The 22,635-nt window shown below is 41.2% G+C and overlaps 2 protein-coding genes across 3 annotated transcripts; one reads left to right on the forward strand and one right to left on the reverse strand.

The window, feature by feature from the left end:
- Nucleotides 1-1,967: 1,967 nt before the first annotated feature.
- hrob (homologous recombination factor with OB-fold) lies at nt 1,968-11,209 on the reverse strand. The gene is made up of 10 exons (XM_062050160.1): nt 10,990-11,209; nt 10,778-10,828; nt 8,473-9,369; nt 8,305-8,388; nt 2,961-3,095; nt 2,775-2,883; nt 2,608-2,693; nt 2,426-2,539; nt 2,225-2,363; nt 1,968-2,153 (listed from the first exon to the last, which is right to left on the reverse strand). The coding sequence occupies exons 1-10, from the start codon at nt 10,999-11,001 to the stop codon at nt 2,101-2,103; spliced, it is 1,680 nt and encodes a 559-aa protein (XP_061906144.1). The 5' UTR covers nt 11,002-11,209; the 3' UTR covers nt 1,968-2,100.
- asb16 (ankyrin repeat and SOCS box containing 16) lies at nt 11,142-22,477 on the forward strand. 2 transcript variants are annotated; one of them, XM_062050161.1, is made up of 8 exons: nt 11,142-11,301; nt 11,447-11,560; nt 14,287-14,618; nt 14,683-14,950; nt 17,551-17,959; nt 18,023-18,106; nt 21,819-21,932; nt 22,013-22,477. In XM_062050161.1, the coding sequence occupies exons 3-8, from the start codon at nt 14,294-14,296 to the stop codon at nt 22,196-22,198; spliced, it is 1,386 nt and encodes a 461-aa protein (XP_061906145.1). In that variant the 5' UTR covers nt 11,142-11,301; nt 11,447-11,560; nt 14,287-14,293; the 3' UTR covers nt 22,199-22,477. The 2 variants fall into 2 exon arrangements, with proteins under 2 accessions (XP_061906145.1, XP_061906146.1); XM_062050162.1 differs by having other exon boundaries at nt 11,142-11,279.
- Nucleotides 22,478-22,635: the final 158 nt, after the last annotated feature.

The raw sequence follows: 22,635 nt of genomic DNA on the forward strand, positions 1-22,635 counted from the left end.
TAAAGACGTCTTTAAAAATTGTGTTTTGGAAAAAAAAGTTGTATTTAGTGTAGAAAAATTCAGTGTCAACAAAATATGTATTTTTACACAACCTTAAAACAACCTCTTTTTTTTTTTTTTTTCAGAAAACTTGTTTTAAATTAGATGTAAAAAATATTTATACAACAAAAATATAAATTTTTACACACTGAAAAAACATTTCTTTACAAAAATAAATTACAAAAAATACGTTTTTAAGTCATCTCCATCCAACCAGGGGAAGCTTTTCTTAGCTGTAACCTGTTTTGAAAGGTTCATTATACCAAATACATTGTGAGAATTGGTTTGAATCGAGAATCGATTCTGAATCGAATCGTCACCACAGAAATCAAAATCAGATCCAATCATCCATCCATCCATTTTCTACCGCTTGTCCCATTTGGGGTCGTGGGGTGCTGGAGCCTATCTCAGCTGCATTCGGGCAGAAGGTGGTGTACACCATGGACAAGTCGCCACCTCATTTGATGCCCAAAGACTCATTAATAACTATACATTTTTTAGAACTTGAATTGATCAATTTTAAAAAATTTCGCCTAGGCCGCAGTTTTTAGGGATCTACTGCATAATAAAAACCACTAGTCGAAGATCCTCTGCATTACAGGAAGACTTTGCTGTTTTTAAAGACTCACTGCACAAAAAAGGAAACCCTAGCCAAAGATCATCTGTATATATATATATTATATACATACATGCAGTATATACACACATATATCTGTATATATACAGTATGTACATACATGTATACATTCAAAATTAACTTAACTAATACCGCAAGACTTACACTAACTTTAACATGCTAAAATATGACTCAAAAGCCAAAAAGGTGGCACGCTAATGTTAGCATGCTACTCGTTAGCTTGTTTCACATACCAAATATATCAATATATATGTTGTATTCCTTAAAAATTTGGCATGCTACCTTAGGGTGCTAACAGTTAACTTGTCAAAAACCAAAATATGTAACTTGCGTATTCCTGGAAAAAAAAAGCTAGCATGCTAACAGTTAACCTGTGTCAAGTAGCAAAATATGACTGAGGTGTATGCCTAAAAAAATACCGTAGCTAAAAAAGCTAGCATGCTTACAGTTACTCTGTGTCAAGTAGCAAAATATGACTGAGGTGTATGCCTAAAAAAAATACCATAACTAAAAGAGCTAGCATGCTAACAGTTAACGTGTGTCAAGTACCAAACTATGACTGAGGTGTATGCCTAAAAAAATACCGTAGCTAAAAAAGCTAGCATGCTAACAGTTACTCTGTGTCAAGTAGCAAAATATGACTGAAGTGTATGCCTAAAAAAAATACCATAGCTAAAAAAGCTAGCATGCTAACAGTTAATCTGTGTCAAGTAGCAAAATATGACTGGGGTGTATACCTGAAAAAGTATTGTAGCTAAAAAAGCTAGCATGCTAACAGTTAACATGTGTCAAGTAGCAAAATATGACTGAGGTGTATGCCAGGGAAAAAATACCGTAGATAAAAAAGCTAGCATGCTAACAGATAACATGTGTCAAGTAGCAAAATATGACTGGGGTGTATGCCTGAAAAAGTACCGTAGCTAAAAAAGCTAGCATGGTAACAGATAACATGTGTCAAGTAGCAAAATATGACTGGGGTGTATACCTGAAAAAGTACCGTAGCTAAAAAAACCTAGCATGGTAGCAAAATATTACCTCAAGTAGCAAAATATGACTGGGGTGTATGCCAGGGAAAAAATACCGTAGCTAAAAAAGCTAGCATGCTAACAGTTAACATGTGTCAAGTACCAAATATGACTGAGGTGTATGCCAGTGAAAAAATACTGTAGCTAAAAAAGCTAGCATGCTAACATTTAGCCTGCATAAAAAAAATGCTAGCATGCTAATGTTAAGGCACATGTGCTTTGCGGTGAACGGGCCACAATAATAATAATAACAACAACAGTAATAATGAGGTTATGTTTTTTATGCTGTCATCAATGCAGTTTTTCAACAAAAAGGGCACGTATCTCTGGAGTTTTCAACATGATATCAAAGAGAAAAGAGGAAGCATTGAGTTGAATAAAGTGTGTGGTGAGTGCACGTCACAGACTGTAGGTGTCCTCAGGGATGGCACCCAGGAGTTCGTCCAGGTCATCTACACAACAACATGACAACATGTTTAAGAGATGAAACATCCAAACGTGGATGTTTTTGGAAGATGCTTGCCTGCGTCCCAGCCTGGATCGTGCTGGACTCTTTGTATTTGAGCTTGTCCTCCACCTCCCTCCTCCTCGTCCTCGTCAAACACCAGCTGCATGCCAGACATGTGCTGCTCGGGGACACCGGGGGACAACGTGGTCGGCTCCTGGACGGAAGAAGACGTGTCACAGTTCAACCTTTTTTCCCACAAGGACGCGTGCGACCCACCAGCACCAACGGGGGCAGCGGGGTGACGGCCCCGTCGGGAGGGTAAATCCTGAGCAGGTTGTTGGGCGTCACGTTGAGGTAATGGTTGCGATGCGAGGGCGAGAACACGCTCACCTGCGAGAAAAGGCTCACTTGTTGTTGCCACGGCAACAGCACCTTAGAAAGGTAATCAGGAGTCTCACTCGTTTCAGCAGCAGCACGGCGCCGACCTTCAGCTCTCCCAAACGGTCCTCCAGGAGGCGGCGGTGCACTGTGCCCTGCATCTCGCCTTTCGCCAACACACAATAGGAATTTAAACATTAGCATGCTAACTTTTTAGCCACATGCTAACTGCGAGGGTGATGCGCACCTGTCGGATCTCTGAACACCGCCTTGGCGTCGGTGTGCGTGTGGTTGATGCTCTTCAGCAGCACCGCCATGTTCGGAACCTTGTTCTTGGCCAGCTGCTTCAGCGCGGCCTGCGAGGGCAAGACGCCACAAGTCAAATAGCCGCAAAGAAAGATACTTGCCCCGTCGGGAGGTGCGGCGGCGGGACCTTGCGGAGCACCATGACCACGCTGTAGGAGCTCAGGAAGCACGACGGGTTCCGCTCGTCCAAGCCCGTCTCGGCCTTCATTGCCGCCCAGGCACCGCCACTGAACTCCTCCTCCTCAGTCTGCGAGCTGTCAACCTTTCACATCGGGTTACATCACAGTCAAAAATGTAGCATATGTTATATATGCTAACATTAGCAGGCTAACTTGTTTTAGCCAATTTTGACACTAACAGTTAACATGTGTCAAGTACCAAACTATGTCTGAGGTGTATACCTGGAAAAATGCCGTAGCTAAAAAAGCCAGCATGCTAACAGTTAACGTGTCAAGTAGAAAATATGACTAAGGTGTATGCGTGACAAAAAATACTGTAGCTAAAAAAGCTAGCCTGCTACCAGTTAACCTGTGTCAAGTAGCAAAATATAACTGAGGTGTATGCCTAAAAAAATACCGTAGCTAAAAAAGCTAGCATGCTAACAGTTAACATGTATCAATTACCAAAATATGATTTAGGTGTATGCCTGAAAAAGTACCTTAGCTAAAAAAGCTAGCATGCTAACAGTTAACATGTGTCGAGTACCAAAATATGACTGAGGTGAATGCCTGACAAAAAATACTGTTGCTAAAAAATCTAGCATGCTAACAGTTAACATGTATCAATTACCAAAATATGATTTAGGTGTATGCCTGAAAAAGTACCGTAGCTAAAAAAGCTAGCATGCTAACAGTTAACCTGTGTCAAATACCAAAATATGACTAAGGTGTATGCCTGACAAAAAATACTGTAGCTAAAAAAGCTAGCATGCTAACAACAGTTAACCTGTGTCAAGTACCAAAATATGTCTGAGGTGTATGCCTGGAAAAATACCGTAGCTAAAAAAGCTAGCATGCTAACAGTTAACATGTGTCAAGTACCAAAATATGACTGCAGTGTATACCTGAAAAAGTACTGTAGCTAAAAAAGCTAGCATGCTAACAGTTAACCTGTGTCAAGTACCAAAATATGTCTGAGGTGTATGCCTGACCAAAAATACAGTAACTAAAAAAGCTAGCATGCTACCAGTTAATCTGTGTCAAGTACCAAAATATGATTTAGGTGTATGCCTGAAAAAGTACCGTAGCTAAAAAAGATAGCATGCTAACAGTTTATCTGTATCAAGTACCAAAATATGACTGAGGTGTATGCCTGACCAAAAATACCGTAACTAAAAAAGCTAGCATGCTACCAGTTAACATGTGTCAAGTACCAAAATATGACTTGGGTGTATGCCTGAAAAAGTACTGTAGCTAAAAAAGCTAGCATGCTAACAACAGTTAATCTGTGTCAAGTACCAAAATATGATTTAGGTGTATGCCTGAAAAAGTACCGTAGCTAAAAAAGCTAGCATGCTTACAGTTAATCTGTGTCAAGTAACAAAATATGACTGAGGTGTATGCCGTACACCTTATTCATAACTTAGTACTCATATATCATTATTTTATTCCTTTTTATTGATTTTTTTTAGTTATGTGTTTTTAATTATTTTTGATTTACTTTATATAGTTTTTATGTGCAGCACTCTGGAAACAGTTTGTTAATTGGTGCTATATAAATAAAGTGGATTTAGATTTACGTGACACATGCTAAAAGTTAGCATGTGATGCGTGTTGAAAAATGAGGAACTCAGAATTCCACAGGCTTTTTTTTTCTTATTATTGTGGCATAAAATGCCTGATTTTGCGGAAAGAAATTGCAATGTTTTGAGACTTAATTTTTTCCATTAACATTGAATCAACTTGTGATTTGGTGTATTTTTGTCAATGATTAAAGTGTTCCTTGTAACTTTAACCTAAAAAAGCACAGGATTTATTGACTTTATTTATTTAGAATGCATTACAAAAAAAAATCCATCCGTCGTCATGTCTTTCATGATTGTGAACAATAGGCAAAATTCCAAAAGAAGTGCAGTTCCTTTAAATAACTTACTAGATTAATATTGCTTCCAAATATCAATTATCAGCCTCTTTGACTACTAATAATCGGCATCAATATTGGCTATGAAAAAAAACCTGCATCTGTGTTAGAATAATTATGTATATATTATCACACAACCGTTGCTATAATTATTGTCAATTGTGCTGAAGTGGTATTTTTCTTTGTCTGTGCAAAGCTGGCAATCCAAAAGATTGCAAGCCAGTCTCGTACCAGTGTCTGTGTCCAGGAACGGCCTGCTGACTGCCAAGGCCGAACACCGCCGTGACGCAGACAGAGCAGAGACAAGGCGATATCACCAGTGTCAACACATTTGCATTTCTTGTATAATCATATATTGTGTCTAACTGGAGCTGTCGAGATTAATCCCATTCCCTCAGCGACAGCTTCAGTGATGTAACCAGGGACCTCCCAAATAGAGGAAGCACATGGGCTAGACTTTAGAGCGAAGTTTGGATCTGTAAATAGAGTACAGCCCAAATAATGTCTTTCCTCAATTAAGCAAAATTTAACTCTGTCTCTGCATGATTCCTTGCTTCTCGTCTGTTTTAATAGATGTCATCAGTGTTTGAACCTGACAATCTGTCGCTCTGTAGTAACAACAACAAAAGAATACCTTCTAATTCATAATAAAAGTGTCCATTAAAACACATACATACTTTGTGCGGCCACAGAAGCATCAGTGTCACATCAATAGACATGGCATTGTCTGATAAGTCCTCTGAATGTCGACAAATAACAACCCCCCATGACGGATGGCCAGTGAAGGGCCAGTGTGCCGACATGACAGACAAAATTGCACCTGTCATAGTCGCGCGTGAGGCTAACTGCTGAAGACGTGAGATTTGACCAGGACCTAAACTATTATGTCTGCCAGCGTTCTAGTGAGGAGAACCTGAACGTTACTGTACAATGACAGCTCTATGCAGCAGCGCGAAGCAAGTGTGACGTCAGGCTCTCTGTAGCTTGCTTTTAATGCATACATGGAGTGACAGAAGTAAAGAGTCTCTAAACCCAAGCACAGTCTCCAACAACACCAGGTATAGATGCTGGATTTGTTGCCAGTTGTTTTTTAATAAAAAGTGACTTGGATTGGAGAAATCTCTAGGGAAAAAAATTCTCAACAAACTACATTGCATAACAAGCAGCAACATTTGAAAAAAAAAGCACTAAAAATATGTTAATACTATAACTAATAACTTATTTGTTTAAATGTATGCATGTATATATTGTTTGCCTTTTTAAAGAAAATGTATGCATTATAGCAAACATTGTGATATGTCATATTGACCACGCCCTCTACCGTTACAGGTATCTTGGCAATCTAGGTGAAACCCTTAAAAAGTAAAAATATTTACAGTGAAACCTCTCTTCAGAAATTGAATTAGTTCTTGAACATGGTTTGTAAATGGAAAAAGTTTGTTTAGTGATGAACATTTCACCATAAGAAACAATCTTAATATGAATAATGCGTTCCAGCCTTGAGAAAAGTCCATATTTTAGTGAAGGTTTGTACACTTTAAACACAATATAAAGTGCTATACAGTAGAGATGTCCGATAATGGCTTTTTTGCCGATATCCGATATTCCGATATTGTCAAACTCTTAATTACCGATACCGATATGAACCGATACTGATATATACAGTCGTGGAATTAACATATTATGCCTAATTTTGTTGTGATGCCCCGCTGAATGCATTAAACAATGTAACAAGGTTTTCCAAATAAGAGAACAACTTCAACTCAAGTTATGGAAAAAAGTGCCAACATGGCACTGCCATATTTATTATTGAAGTCACAAAGTGCTTTTTTTTTTTTTAACATTCCTCAAAACAGCAGCTTGGAATTTGGGACATGCTCTCCCTGAGAGAGCATGAGGAGGTTGAGGGGAAGCGGGGGGTGTATATTGTAGCGTCCCGGAAGAGTTAGTGCTGCAAGGGATTCTGGGTATTTGTTCTGTTGTATATGTTGGGTTACGGTGCGGATGTTCTCCCGAAATGTGTTTGTCATTCTTGTTTGGTGTGGGTTCACAGTGTGACACATATTAAGTTGTTTATACTCAGTGTGACCTGTATGGCTGTTGACCAAGTATGCCTTGCATTCACTTGTGTGTGTGAAAAGCCGTAGATATTATGTGACTGGGCCGGCACGCAAAGGCAGTGCCTTTAAGGTTTATTGGTGCTCTGTACTTCTCTCTACGTCCGTGTACACAGCGGCATTTTAAAAAGTCATACTTTTTACTTTTTGAAACAGATACCAATAATTTTGAAACCGATACCGATAATTTCCGATATTACATTTTAAAGCATTTATCGGCCGATAATATTAGCAGTCCGATATTATCGGACATCTCTACTATACAATACTGTATATCAGACTTAAAAGGAAGGTCATTAATCAACTTTCTCTTTAATAACAAGCTAAACAACAACAACAAGCTTAACCGTCCTGTATGTGCTGCTCTGCCAACACACGTACACAGAGGTCTCTTTAGTGCCCTCACAAACAATCAGAAAGCACAAAAATCCTTAACTTCAACAACCCCATTGCTACAATAATAAACTTTTTTTTTAAAAAGTAAAATCCACTTACAGTACATTGACATTGTCAAAGCGGGAGCTCACAAGCAAACAAGAGAGGAAGAAGGGAGGGCTTGTGTGTGAGTGCTCTTGGAAGATTTGCGGCTGAACGAGAGGTAGTCTTCTCCACCGCTATGAAATAAGTCCGCTTTGAAATCTTCTTCCAGTAAAGTCAGTTCTCATCAGAATTAAAAACTTGCTGTGATAGTAAGCCTGCTTCCTCAATCTCGTCAATACAAGCACGCACAAAATGAATGAATGAAGCATTCGTACACACTTTGTTCGCACACAGAGGCATATATGCTTCGATCGAAAAGTTTGTAAACAGAAATTGATTGATTGAGACTTTTATTAGTAGATTGCACAGTACAGTACATATTCCGTACAATTGACCACTAAATGGTAACACCCGAATACGTTTTTCAACGTGTTTAAGTCGGGTCCACGTTAATCAATTCATGGAAAATTTTGCAAATAGGATGGGTTTGTAAATCGAGGTTCCACTGTATGTATGTATTTCACATGGTTTTCTGCATTTTTAACTAAAATTATTCTTTATAAAATGTGTTGTCTTCATATTTTGGGGTGTCTGAAACAAATTAATTGGATTTACTTTATTTCTTAGGGGAAAAATTGCTTTGGTTATCATACAATTTAAAGTACTGTACTACTAAAATATTTTGAGGTGATAGTAAAAGTTTCAGAAACTGGTAGTTTAAAAGTCACATTTGTGGTATCAATGAGTACATGAGTTAGTAGTATGTGACAGATTACCATGAGGATTATTACATACGTGGTCTGGAAGGCGGGCCTTCACGCCGTGAGCGGGAGTCTGAGGAACAGACACGACCACCTCATCCAGACTTTGACCGTGTGGCTAAAAAGGAGGAATCAAACATCAAAAAGGAGGAATCAAACATCAATAGTTGTTTGGTGCGAGTGGAAGACAAGGAAGGACCACCTGCTCTGGGAGAAGTCCCGCGGGGCCCGGAAAGCGTCGCGTTCTGGGCTGATAAGGCTCGGAGCGAGGCCTCTTCCTGAACACCTTGCTGGAGGCGGACACCAGTTGGACCAGGCGATTGGTGATGACCGGCGTGCTGAGGGGGTGTGGGCTGAAGGCAGGGGACAGCGAAGAAACCGTTTCAAAGAGGCTGCGGGCCGGGGAGGGTCCCGGGGTGGCTGCGTGATGAGGCTTGTTGAGGGTCCTGGGAAGAGGGCTGGGGGCAGGCAAGGACACAGTGAGACCCGGGAAAACAGCAGGACTCTGTGGCAAGGCCGGGCGGGAGAAAGTTCCTGGGGTGTTCCACGCTGCCTGATGAGGCTTGTTGAGGGTCCTGGAAGGGTGGATGGGGGCAGGCGAGGACACAGTGAGACCCGGGAAAACTGCAGGACTCTGTGGAAGGACAGGGCGGGGGTACAGAGGGGCTACACTTGGACTAGATGTCGAGATTGGCATTCTTTGGGTCCCTCCAATGGTTAGAGGCCGCAGCGTTTGGACTATGGGGACTGGCGCCAATGACCCCACTTGACGATCACACTCCTCCAAGTCCGCCAGGTCTACATCCCAATCATCAAAGTCATCCTGGACCACGGGGGGCTTCTGGTGTGCCCCCCAGCCCAGTGCCAAGTGGGGCTCAGGTGCATGTGATTTGGGGGGGCGAGCCTCGACGATGGAGGAGAGCTTCCTCAAACTCGGAGCAACAGTTTTTGAGGAGGCGCTTGATGCCGAGCAAGGACGGAGGGATGCTGGACTCGCTCTGCTTGGCTGGAGAGGGTTTGTACCATACTCTCTGAGGCCCTCAGAGGGGGCACACGGGGTGGTTGGGGGTCGGACAGCCCACTCTGACGCCAGCAGGTCCTGTTACACAAAGATAAAACACGACGCAGTAAAGCACAGGCTGCCAAGTGTGAGGCACCGCCCACTTTTGGGGGATTTATTTTTATGATCAGCGTTTATGCTAACTTTGAACACTAAGACACAAGCCTGCCATAAAAACAGTTTAAATATTTCTGATACACACTGTATATACTGTATATGCATATTAATTAGAGATGTCCGATAATGGCTTTTTTGCCGATATCCCGATATTGTCCAACTCTTAATTACCGATTCCGATATATACAGTCGTGGAATTAACACATTATGCCTAATTTTGTTGTGATGCCCCGCTGGATGCATTAAACAATGTAACTTTACCATGAATTGATTAACGTGGACCCCGACTTAAACAAGTTGAAAAACTTATTTGGGTGTTACCATTTAGTGGTCAATTGTACGAAATATGTACTGTACTGTGCAATCTACTAATACAAGTTTCAATCAATCAAAAACAAGGTTTTCCAAAATAAGAGAACAACTTCAACTCCAGTTATAGAAAAACGTGCCAACATGGCACTGCCATATTTATTATTGAAGTCACAAAGTGCATTATTTTTTTTAACATGCCTCATAAAGCTTGGAATTTGGGACATGCTCTCCCTGAGATATTCCTACAACTATGGGAAATACTATGGGGGGGGGGGCACATCTGCGGTCCTCTCCAAGGTTTCTCATTGTCCCATTGGGTTGAGTTTTTCCTTGCCCTGATGTGGGATCTGAACCGAGGATGTCGTTGTGGCTTTTGCAGCCCTTTGAGACACTTGTGATATAGGGCTATATAAATAAACGTTGATTAATTGATTGATTGATTTATCCTCTTCTCAACGAGCAGTGGGTGTAAAACTAGTGAAACATTCAACAGTTGGCACTAAGATTTCGAGAATAGGTCCAATTAAGGTCACTTGCAAGGTTAGTTAGATTCGTTTTGAAATTTGACCAAAAAGCCAAATATATCCAAGGTGTAATGTGCGGTGGAACAGGGGTTAGTGCATGTGCCTCACAATATGAAGGTCCTGAGTTCTATCCTGAGCTCGGGATCTTTCTGTGTGGAGTTTGCATGTTCTCCCCGTGACTGCGTGGGTTCCCTCCGGGTACTCCGGCTTCCTCCCACCTCCAAAGACATGCACCTGGGGATAGGTTGACTGGCAACACTAAATTGGCCCTAGTGTGTGAATGTGAGTGTGAATGTTGTCTGTCTATCTGTGTTGGCCCTGTGATGAGGTGGCCACTTGTCCAGGGTGTACCCCGCCTTCCGCCCCTATGCAGCTGAGATAGGCTCCAGCACCCCCCGCGACCCCGAAAGGGACAAGCGGTAGGAAAATGGATGGATGGATGTAATGTTTTAAAAGTGATGAACAGTTGGCAACTGAGTGTTAGCTTTTTTTACCTCATCGTCAAAGTCCTCGCCAATGCTGAAAAGCCCACTCAATTTGCAGCTCTGTAAAACAGCCCAAATATACAATTACAACGTTTTCCCCCCCAAGCCTGTTTGGCAAAAAAAATAACATGTTATTCTTACTTGCGGACGAAAAACACCGCTAACGTTAGCATGTTAGTTTCCACGGGACGCTAACGTTTTGCCCAAACTCGCTTACTTACCATGGCGGGCATGAGAATTCACCATCAGTGCGGACGTTCATTACAATCCAAAAACGCGTCTAAAGCCGTGCAATGACGATAACATTAAGTGTTGTTTCTTAAACGTGTGTTTTCTATCACAAAGTTGTCAGTGTTGCTGTAAGGACTCGCGGCTGCTTGATCCCGCGACTCACGTTCAAACGTGAAGACGTCATCACGTAATGACGCGTCACCACGGCAAATGCGGAAGTGGAGCGAGATAGCTTCGCCGCTCTCAAACTGTACTTATTTTTGACATATACAAAAGTCAGGTGTGTGTAACAACAAATGGCTGTACGTACTATTTTTTTAATCATATTTGTTAACAAGATTTTATACATTTTTATCTCAACAACGCCACCTCTTGGCCATGTTTGCGGAGGAAGGACACGTATCCGATGACACCACCACCTATTAATAACTTGTTCTGAATTTGCAGTGGGAAGTCGTCGACTGTTCACCTCCCAAGCGCAAGATCGAGCATAAAACGAGGACAAAAAAAGGTGTTTTAATGATGAAACTTTCGAGTTGAAATCGGCACTTCCACTTACAGGTGAGTTACACCTGAAGGCACCGTGCTGTCACGTGACCTGCCTGGGCACAGTTTATAGCAGGGGTCGGCAACCCCAAATATGGAAAGAGCCATATTGGACCCATCCATCCATCCATTTTCTACCGCTTGTCCCTTTTTTTGGGGTCGCGGGGGGTGCTGGAGCCTATCTCAGCTGCATTCGGGCAGAAGGCAGGGTACACCCTGGACAAGTCGCCACCTCATCGCAGGGCCAACACAGATAGACAGACAACATTCACATTCACATTCACACACTAAGGCCAATTTAGTGTTGCCAATCAACCTATCCCCATATTGGACCAAAAATACAACAACAAAAAAACTGTCTGGAGCCGCAAACAATGAAAAGCCTTCTATAAGTGTTATAATGAAGGCAACACATGTGTCTATATTAGCTATAATAGCCTACTATCAAAATGACTATGTGTCGCAGGCTGAAGCAAATCTTCGTTGACAAAAATGTTGAAATGTAATATTTACGCTACACATTTTTACAACATTAGTAAATCAGAGGCTACTCGGAAGGTGAGATAACTCCTGGAAATGACTGGCTTTTAATGGCCAAAGGTATAGATGTGTGTGTCCAAGTTAAAGGAAACGGCAGGCTGTCTTCTTTTAATACAGGAGTGTCCAAACTTTTTCCACTGAGGGCCGCACACTGAAAAATCAAAGCAAACGGGGGCCATTTTGATATTTTTTAATTTTAAAAACCAATACAATATATGTATAAAAAATATACATTCAGGCCTCCACTCAGGCTTGATCCCAGGGACCCAAAAGGGTTTTGTTAAAAAAAATATTAAAAATGTGTCATTATTCAGTATTATTATTTTTATTATTCAAGTTTTAAATCCATAGATCAACATTAGGTCTATCTGTTAAAATAACGTTTTTAAAGATTTAAGTTGTATGCTCTTTTTGTCAAAGAAAACCCTGTTTTATAATGGAAAAAACACAAAATATGCAATATTTTCACCCAATAACATTTTTAAGTGGAATATTTGAGATTATATAATAATTGGAGCCTTAAAAAGGTCAATAACTCATAACACCATTGATTTTAATTCATTATTATTTTTTGAGCGATGACACTTAAAAACAAATCACACAAAAATTATTGGGGAACCAAAAGGGTCCTATTCAGTAAAGTGTTAAAAAATAAATTATAATTTTTTTTTACTGTTGACTTTTAACACTATCCGTCAATTATAAGTTGTATTGTTGTTATGTTTTTTGTTCGTTCGTTTTAGGCCCTTCTTTAAAAAAAAAAAAAACAGCTAAATTTTTTTATATGCACAAAATATGCAACATTTCCCCCAAAAAATATCTCAAAGTGCAATATTTAATGTGACGTAATTGGAGCCTCGGATAGGTCAATAATTCATAATAACATTGATTTTGATTTATTATTATTTTTTAAAGAAAGAAACAGCCTGCATGGCAGCTTTGTGTTATTAGAGTAAACATTGCAACATTTTCTTGTTACATTTCACCTGTTTGGTCTTTCATACCACTTTTTATGTTTTACATTTTTTTTTATCGTATTTTAAAATGGGCCGTGGGGCCATTAAAAAATGACCTGCGAGCCGCAAATGGCCCCCGGGCCGCACTTTGGACATCCCTGTTTTAATAGATTAATTACAATATTTGCAAGCTAGGTAATGTTTGCTGTGGTCTGGAACAACATGGCACACAAACAACTATCTGAAATGCAGCCAATATTACATACAAATAATGTGTCATGAGTAGAGATGACCGATAATATCGGCCAATAAATGCTTTAAAATGTAATATCGGAAATTATCGGTATCGGTTTAAAAAAGTAAAATTAACGACTTTTTAAAACGTCGCTGTACGGAGCGGTACATATCCAGTAAAACACGGGACATAGGGCATACTTGCCAACCCTCCCGATTTTCCCGGGAGACTTCCGAATTTCAGTGCCCCTCCCGAAAATCTCCCGGGGCAACCATTCTCCCGAATTTCTCCCAATTTCCCCCCGGACAACAATATTGGGGGCGTGCCTTAAAGGCACTGCCTTTAGCGTCCTCTACAACCTGTCGTGACGTCCGCTTTTCCTCCATACAAACAGCCTGCCGACCCTGTCACATAATATATGCGGCTTTTACACACACACAAGTGAATGCAAGGCATACTTGATCAACAGCCATACAGGTCACACTGAGGGTGGCCGTATAAACAACTTTATAAACATATTTCCAGTTGTTTAATTACAGCACGTCCGAAAAAGAGTCGGAAGAAGCAGATCTTATTTAATCCAATTTCCTTAATAAAAGAATAATAAATAAATATACCAAAATTCAGTGTATTAAAAAAAGCTTTTGTAATAAAAAACGCAAGTTAACCTCATAAATGAACTCGAAAATTAATCCACATTAAATACAATTAAAAAATATATATTTAACAAAATATGCATTTCTATATTTTTATATCTATTTTTTATTTTAGACAAAATTAATAGAAATGTCGTTAGGTTTCCTTTAACTCTAAACATTTTTTTTAGTCCAGTTGTGTTTGTGCAGCGTGGCCAAAGCTCAATTTGCATGTGCTTAAAACACGGCTCTCAAACGGACAGCTCACAACCGGGAATCGGTTGTCATGGTTCACTTGAAGACTCGACTCTTTCGCGAAGGTCACATCTCTGGAAGGAACATGGAAATAATGCTCCTTCTCTATTGTGTGTGAAGTTCTGCCATGTCCAAGGACACGTTCCCTTTCACCGCCACCACACTGCGCTCACTGAGGCTGGAGCAGGAGCTCCAGGACTGGGAGGATGCACGGCAGGCTTTGGCCCACAGGAGAGCCCTGAGCAGGGCTCCCCTGCCCAGAGCCCCCAGGCAGCCACGCCTCCAGGAGGTCCGAGCCCCTCCGCCTCAGGCCCGTTGCCGAGACCCGGCCGTCCACAACACGTTCATGTGTGGGGACATCAAGGGCGTGTACGTCGTTCTCAAAGACCCCGCCATGGTCAACGCCCTGATGGAGACGGTACATGAGGAGATGGTGTGGGCCCCGGAGATGGGTAAGACCTTACTCACGCTTCTCCTGTGTTGGTGACCCTCTCACCGCGCCGCTTCCTCCACCAGGCATGTGGACCATGAGTTCCAGGGTGAAGCAGACGTCCGCCTTGCGCCTGGCCGCCGGCGGGGGACACGTCGCCTGCGTGGAGGAGCTCCTGTTCCGCGGGGCCGAGGTGAACGCCGACCCAGGGGGCCGCACCGCACTCCATGACGCTTGCACGGGGGCCCACGGCGTCTGCGTGAAGCTGCTGCTCTCTCACGGAGCGGATCCTCAAGTGTTGGCTGCCGACGGCAACGCTCCTCTTCACCTGTGCACCTCACCTTTGTCACTCCAGTGAGCACACACTCCTGCTTGTGACGCACCTTAACATACGTTACAGTAGCGCCACATTACTTTTTGCCTCATTCCTGTGAGAATCCTGCGTGTGACTGAAGCATTAAGAGTGGGGGTTGGTTCTTTTATCCAGGACTAGCTGCAGTGTGCTCAAACAACCACCAGGTAGCATCTGTGAGCAGATAACACTGTATCATCTCTGTCTAACTTAAGTCTTCACATCGAGGAAACGCCATAGTAGCATTCTTTACTCACGCTTTATGTGAGCGATGAGGCAAAAACTAATCTAGACCTAATGTAGGTTCACACAGATGCCCCATCAGAGCCAGAGATTTTGGGACTTTTGCACAAAATCCAGGATGTTGCCGTAACTGAAACTCTAGCCTCTTGCCACTTTTACACTCCGTAAAAGCCAGTCTGTCTTCAGGGGTTCTAGTTCTGTATGAACGGCACAGGGACAGTTAGTAGCAGAGCTGTAACAGGGGTGGGATGACACCTGCTTTGTGAAAAGGTATTCCGCGGATCAATGCCAGGATGGCACTGTAAAGAAAACTGATTGTTGGGATGAAACGTGAAAGGAATACAGCAATATTTCGTTTAGCGGTGTTCTGCGTGAAAAGGTATCGACAGAATATAAGGTTACAAAGTCAACCCGGCAAGTTTCTGCCTTTGGAGATTTAATCACAGCCACAGCAGGCAGAATGATACCTGTGTGATAGGGAATTCTACGACGCCAGTCATGTCCTGTTATAGCGGGTTCTGTGTAAAAAGGTGCAAGCGGGGGAAAAAATGCAGCAGAAGCTGACCTTTTTTCCATACACTGTATAAAGAGCTCTGACACAGAATCAACCTGGCAATTTTCTGCCTTTGGAGATCCTAATCGTAACATTGGTACGATGCCAGGCATATCCTGTTAAGCCAGGTTCTGTGTAAAAAGGTGCGAGCGGGGAGAAAAAATGCAGCAGAAGCTGACATTTTTATCATGTACTCTATAAAGAGCTCTGACACAGAATCAACTTGGCAATGTTCTGCCTTTGGAGATCCGAGTCATAAAATTGGTGGGATGACACCTGCTGTGTGAAAGGGTATTCTGCAGATCAGTGCCAGGACGGGGCTGTAAAGAACACTCTGCAGGGATAAAATGTGAAGGGAATACGGTAATGTTCCATTTTTGCGTGGTTCTGTGTAGAAAGTCACACAATAAGGTTTCAAAGTAAACACGGCAATGACGCCTGTGTTATAGGGAATTCTATATCGTGTTATAGCAGGTTCTGTGTAAAAAGGTGCAGGCGGGAAAAAAATGCAGCAGAAGTTGACATTTTTTCCATGTACTGTATAAAAAGCTCTGACACAGAATCAACTTCGAAATGTTCTGCTTTCGGAGATCCGGCGGAATAACACATACTGTGTAAAAGGGTATTCTGCAGATCAATGCCAGGACGGGGACTGTAAAGAACACTCTGATTGCGGTGTTAAAACATGAAAGGAATATGGCAGTTTTTTTTTTTGCAGGGTTCTGTGTAAAAAGACAGACACAAAATAAGGTTACAAAGTCAACTCGGCAATTTTCTGCCTTTGGAGATGAATCGCTGTCACAACAGGCAGAATAACACCTGTGTGATAGGGAATTGGATATCCTGCTATAGCAGGTTCTGTGGAAAAACTTGCAGGTAGAAAAAATGCCAAAGAAACTGACCTTTTTTCACAAAATAAACTTGGCAATCTTCTGCCGTTGGAGATCCGAGCCGTAACATAGGCGGGATGACAATTACTGTGCAAAATGGTATTGGGCAGATCAACGCCAGGACTGGGCTGTAAAGAACCAATGATTGTGGAGATGCGGTGTTAAAGCAACTATCCAGTTTTGCTGGGTTCTGTGTAAAAAGGGAGAGGCGCAAAAAGACCACCTCTGCGCTGTTCTGAATAAACGGCACAAACACAAGGTGAGAGGACAAAGTAAACCTAGCAGTTCTTTCTCTTTGGAGATAAATAAACAGCCACAACAGGCAGGATAGGGGACTCTACAATGCAAGCCATATCCCTTTACAGGGGTTTTGTGCAAAAGGTTTAGGTGAAAAAATGCTGGATCTTGTATGGCTCTAAAACTCCTGCAGCCTGACACAGAATCGACTTGGCAATGTTCTGCCTCTGGAGGTCAGAGCCATGACATAGGCGGGTTGACACCTGCTGTGTGAAAGGGTATTCTTCAGATCAATGCCAGGACGGGGATGTGAAGAACCCTCTGATTGCGAGGGTGCAGCTTGGAAGCAATACCTATTTTTTTGTCTGCGTTCTGTGTGGAAAAGCAGAGGTAGACAAATGGGCAGTTGTGAACAAACGGTACAGACACAAAATGAGGGAAAACTTCAACCTGGCAATTTTCTCTGCCTATGAAGATCACAACAGTCACAGGCATGATGACGCCTGCGGTGTGAAAGGGTATTCCTTACCATAGTTACAATATCCTATCTGGCTGAGTTCTGAGTCGCTTGGGAAACTTGTGAAGAAGGCGGAAAATGGCGAGCTGTGTGAAAGGAGCCCTTTCCTTGGGTTTAAACCGATATAACTGATGAATTTGTGCAATGTTGCCCTCCATGCAGGTGTACAGAACTGCTTTTGGACAGCGATGCAGATGTCAACATGAGGACCAAAGATTCCAGGCTGACACCGCTGCACGTGGCCGCCCTGCGGGGCCTGGAGGAGCATGTGGAGCTCCTGCTCGCCCGTGGAGCAGACATCCTGGCCACAAACCGGCAGGGGGAAACCCCACTGAACACGGCGTGCTCTCGGGCCGAGAGGCCGTCCGAGGCGGGCCGCTACCTGCGCGTGGTCCAGAGCCTGCTGGACGCGGGGGCCGACCCGCAAACGGCGGGCAAGAAGCTGCACACGCCGCTGCACAACGCCTGTGACAACTGCTGCCCCAGGATTGCGGAGCTCCTGCTGCAGTGCGGAGCCAAGGTTAATGCTAGCAACTGTATAGGATACACACCCATGGACTGCATCCTCCAGGTACAACACCATCACATGGTCCACTTTCAAGACAGAAGTCATAGACACTGCTTGTCCTTCAAGGTGCTGGAAGACTGCTTAGACCAGCAGCCTGAAGCTGTGGTACGCATCCTCCTCAACCATGGAGCCAAGCCCGTTTCAATAAAGGTTGGCAATGAAAATTCTGACTAATTACAGAGATAAATACTGCAGAAGTATTGGTAATCACTGGTACTACAGTACATCCACTAGTCCAGAGAACTTAGCTTACACATTTTTGCAAACAATGCAGTGTAACTGGGCTAACATACCATTTCGTAAACATCGAGGAAAATACATTCCTCAACGAACATGACATACCTTTGTAAACATCAACGGAAATTTTGAGTCTGGAACGCTTAAAGGATCAAGCGTATATTTTCGTAAATAACCAAGTGTACGTGTTTTCGTCAAAATCCACTTGCCTTTGATTAACTTTGCCTACACATTTTCGGAAACATTAAAAAAAATGCAGTGTGGCTGGTCTAAAGTGCAAACATCGAGGACAATTAAGTCTTAAGCAAACCTAGCTAAGTTTTTCGGAAACGTCAAGGACAATTGTTTTTTTGTAAACGTGGAGTTTTAAACGCTTAATATATGAGCAACTTCCAATAGTCTTTGACGAACTAAGCTTCAAAACATAGCTCACGCATTTTCGGAAAAATTAAAGACCATGTAGTCTGTAATGTAATTAACGTACATTTTTATAAACAGGACAATTTGGATTTAAAACGCTTAAACTAGCTACGCGCACAACTTTTCATGAGCATAGAACCAAATGCACGTTTTCTTCAACTTCCACTACTCGTCTTTGACAAACTTAGCTTACGCATTTTTGGAAACAACAAGGACAAGTTAGTGTTTAACGAACATTTGTAAATACTGAGGGCAATTTTGAGTCTTAAACACTTAAAAAGAGCAAGCGTATCTTTTCGTAAACATAGAACCAAGTGTACATGTTTTCGTAAAAGTCCACTAGCCTTTGATGAACTTCGCCTACACATTTTTGGAAACATCAAAAACAATGCAGTCTGGCTGGTCTAACTAAAGTGCAATTTTGCAAACATCGAGGACAATTAAGTCTTAAGCGAACTGAGCTACGTTTTTCGGAAACGTCAAGGACAATTAAGTCTTCAACGAACATAACATACGTTTTTGTAAACTTGGAGTTTTAAACGCTTAATATATGACCCATTTCTACAATTTTTCATGAACATTGAATCCAGTGTACATTTTCTTCAACTTCCTCTAGTCTTTGCCGAACTAAGCTTTAAAACATAGCTCACGCATATTCGGAAAAATTAAAGACAATGTAGTCTGTAATTTAATTAACGTACATTTTTATAAACAGGACAATTTGGATTTAAAACGCTTACACTAGCTACGCGCACAACTTTTCATGAGCATAGAACCAAATGCACGTTTTCTTCTACTTCCACTACTCGTCTTTGACAAACTTAGCTTACGCATTTTTGCTAACATCAAGGACAAGTTAGTGTTTAACGAACATTTGTAAACATTGAGGGCAATTTTGAGTCTTAAACACTTACAAGAGCAAGCGTATCTTTTCGTAAACAGAACAAAGTGTACATGTTTTCGTAAAAGTCCACTAGCCTTTGATTAACTTTGACTACACATTTTCTGAAACATCATAAACAAGGCAGTCTGGCTGGTCTAAAGTGCAATTTTGCAAACAGAGGACAAATAAGTCTTAAGCGAAACTAGCATACGTTTTTCGGAAACGTCAAGGACAATTAAGTCTTCAACGAACAAAACATACTTTTTTTGTAAACTTGTTTGGAGTTTTAAACGCTTAATATATGAGCCATGTCTACAATTTTTCATGAACATTGAATTAAGTGTACGTTTTCTTCAACTTCCTCTAGTCTTTGACGAACTAAGCTTAAAAACATAGCTCGCGCATTTTCGAAAAAATTAAAGATAATGTAGTTTGTAATGTAATTAAAGTAAATTTTTATAAACAGGACAATTTGGATTTAAAACGCTTAAACTAGCTATGCGCACAACTTTTTGTGAGCATAGAACCAAATGCATGTTTTCTTTAACTTCCACTACTCGTCTTTGACGAACTTAGCTTACGCATTTTTGGAAACATCAAGGACAAATTAGTCTTTAATGAACATAACATACATTTTAGTAAACATTGAGGGCAATTTTGAGTCTTATACACTTAAAAGAGCAAGCGTATATTTTTGTAAACATAGAACCAAGTGTACATGTTTTTGTCAATCCACTAATCTTTGACAAACAGATTGCACATTTTTGAAAACATCAAAACCAATGCAGTCTAAAGTACAAGTTTGTGAACATTGAGGACAATTTTAACTAACGCAAATAGTGTACATTTTTGTTAACATCGAGGTCAATTTTGAGTTTTAAACAGTCAAACAAGCCATGTGTATAGCTTTTGTAGTTTTTATTCTGTCTAACGTACATTTTTGTAAATATAGAGGACAATTTTGAGTTTAAAATGCTTAATGCGTAAAATTTTTGTGAACATAGAACCAAATGTACGTGTTTTCTTCAACTTCCACTACTAGTCTGACAAACTTAGCTTATGCATTTTCGGAAACATCAAAAACAATTTAGTCTTTAACGAACCTAACATACATTTCTGTAAACATTGAGGACAATAAAGGCCTTGTCCACACTGCAGGTCAATTCTGATTTTTTTGACAATATGCGACCTATTTGGATTTTTTTATGTCCGTGCAAACGGTGCAATTCTGAATTTTTCCTATCTGACCGAGGCCTCTATCGGATGTGGATATAAATCAGATATATGTGTGCTCAATGTGAACGCTTGCGTGCTTAGGTCGCCAATATAAACAGTTACAAAATAAATAGTTGACATCGGAGCAGAACAATAATATGCTTTAGGAACTCGCATGAAAGTTCCACCACTCCTGGAGCAAATTATCCTGTAAAACTGTGAGAGCCAAAATACTTGTCCTCTTTCTTCTTAATCTTCAATTGGATTTGACAAAAAAATGCAGTGTGAATGTAGCTTTAGTCTTTAACAAACCTAATATACGTTTTAGAAAAAAATGAAAACAATTTTGAGTCTCAAATGAACCAATCTTTGGTACATGTTTTGGTCAACATCAATGACTACTGTCTTTGACTAACTAAGCCTACACATTTTTCAACACAATCTAAAATGCTCTGTAACCCCAACATGCTTTCTTGTAAACACTGAAGACGATGTTGAGTCTTGACCGAACCAAGTGTACATGTTTTTGTCAACATTGAAGACTAGAGTCTTTGACGAACTTAGCTTGCACATTTTTGAAAACATCAAAGAGAATGTAGTCTTTAACAGACCTACGTACATTTTTGTAAACATGAAGGACAATTCGGTCTTTAACGAACATAACGTACGTTTTAACAATGAAAACTATTTTGAGTCCTGACCAAACCAAGTATGTGTTTTAGTCAACGTCGAAGACTATATTCTTTGACTAACTTAACGTAATGCATTTTTGGAAATATCAAAGACAATGTAGTCTTTAATGAACCTAACGTAAATTATTCGAAACACGAAGGACAATTTAGTCCTTAACGAATGTAATACACATTTTAACAAACAATGAAGACAATTTGGACTCTTAAATGACCGAAGCGTTTTTCGTCTACATCAATAACTGCAGTCTTTGACTAATTTAGCTTGAGCGTTTTTCAAGATCATTTTAAATCCTCTACGATCCTTTTTGTGTCAACAGGTTTTCAAGTAAGGCAACAACTTGAATGTCTACAGTCTTGTTGCGTGAATATCCGTCTTTTCACAAACTCCTTATTATGTTTATTCTGTTGTACGTAGATGCTGAAACTGTGTGTCCTCTCTCCTGCCACCATGGAGGTGCTGCTCAACTTGTATCCGTCCGTCCCCCCGTGCGACTGGATGGACGACTGCTTGACCCAACAGATATACCAGGTGAGTTCCTCGTCCGATGTTGCGGCCACATCTGTGGACTCTTGTCCTTCCTTATTCTTTCTCTCTCCGTTTCCCCTTAGCTACATCCGGACTTCTACGATTTGGTGCGTCAGCGCAGCGGCCAGCCTCGCTCTCTGCAGCACCTGTGTCGCTGTGCTTTGCGCGGACATTTTGGTGACCTGTGCTACTCCAAAGTGAGTCGCTTGGACATTCCTAGCCGCTTGAAGGATTACATGCTGCTGCGGAATGACGGCACACTCCACTGAACTCCGTTTCTGTGTCTACAAGAGGACTTAAACGAGACGAGAACATGTTGATGTTGGTTTTCCCCCTGCCTTTTTTTGATTCCATTCAAAAAAAAAAAAAAAAATCTTACTCGATAAGCTGGTTTGACAAGGGGAATGAGTTGTTTGCATTTCCACTCGTTTATCACCTTAGGTGTGGAAGTATTGTATGTAACCATGATAATATACATGATCATTGTCATGGAAATTCATTGTATAAATATTCAATGTTTTGGTTTCATCAAAGATCATTTTTTTACTTTGCCGTTCACTTTTTTCCTGAGCGAAATTAAATCCGCAATAGTTTGCCAGCAATATATTGGCCATTCCACCCATTTGATAACCCTTACATCCCAGAAAATAGAAAGTATAAATGCTCAAAATTCACTTATATTTTTGTTTTTTTCTAACAGCACATT

The sequence above is a fragment of the Entelurus aequoreus genome, linkage group LG06 (genome assembly GCF_033978785.1).
Source record: "Entelurus aequoreus isolate RoL-2023_Sb linkage group LG06, RoL_Eaeq_v1.1, whole genome shotgun sequence".
NCBI lineage: Eukaryota > Metazoa > Chordata > Actinopteri > Syngnathiformes > Syngnathidae > Entelurus > Entelurus aequoreus.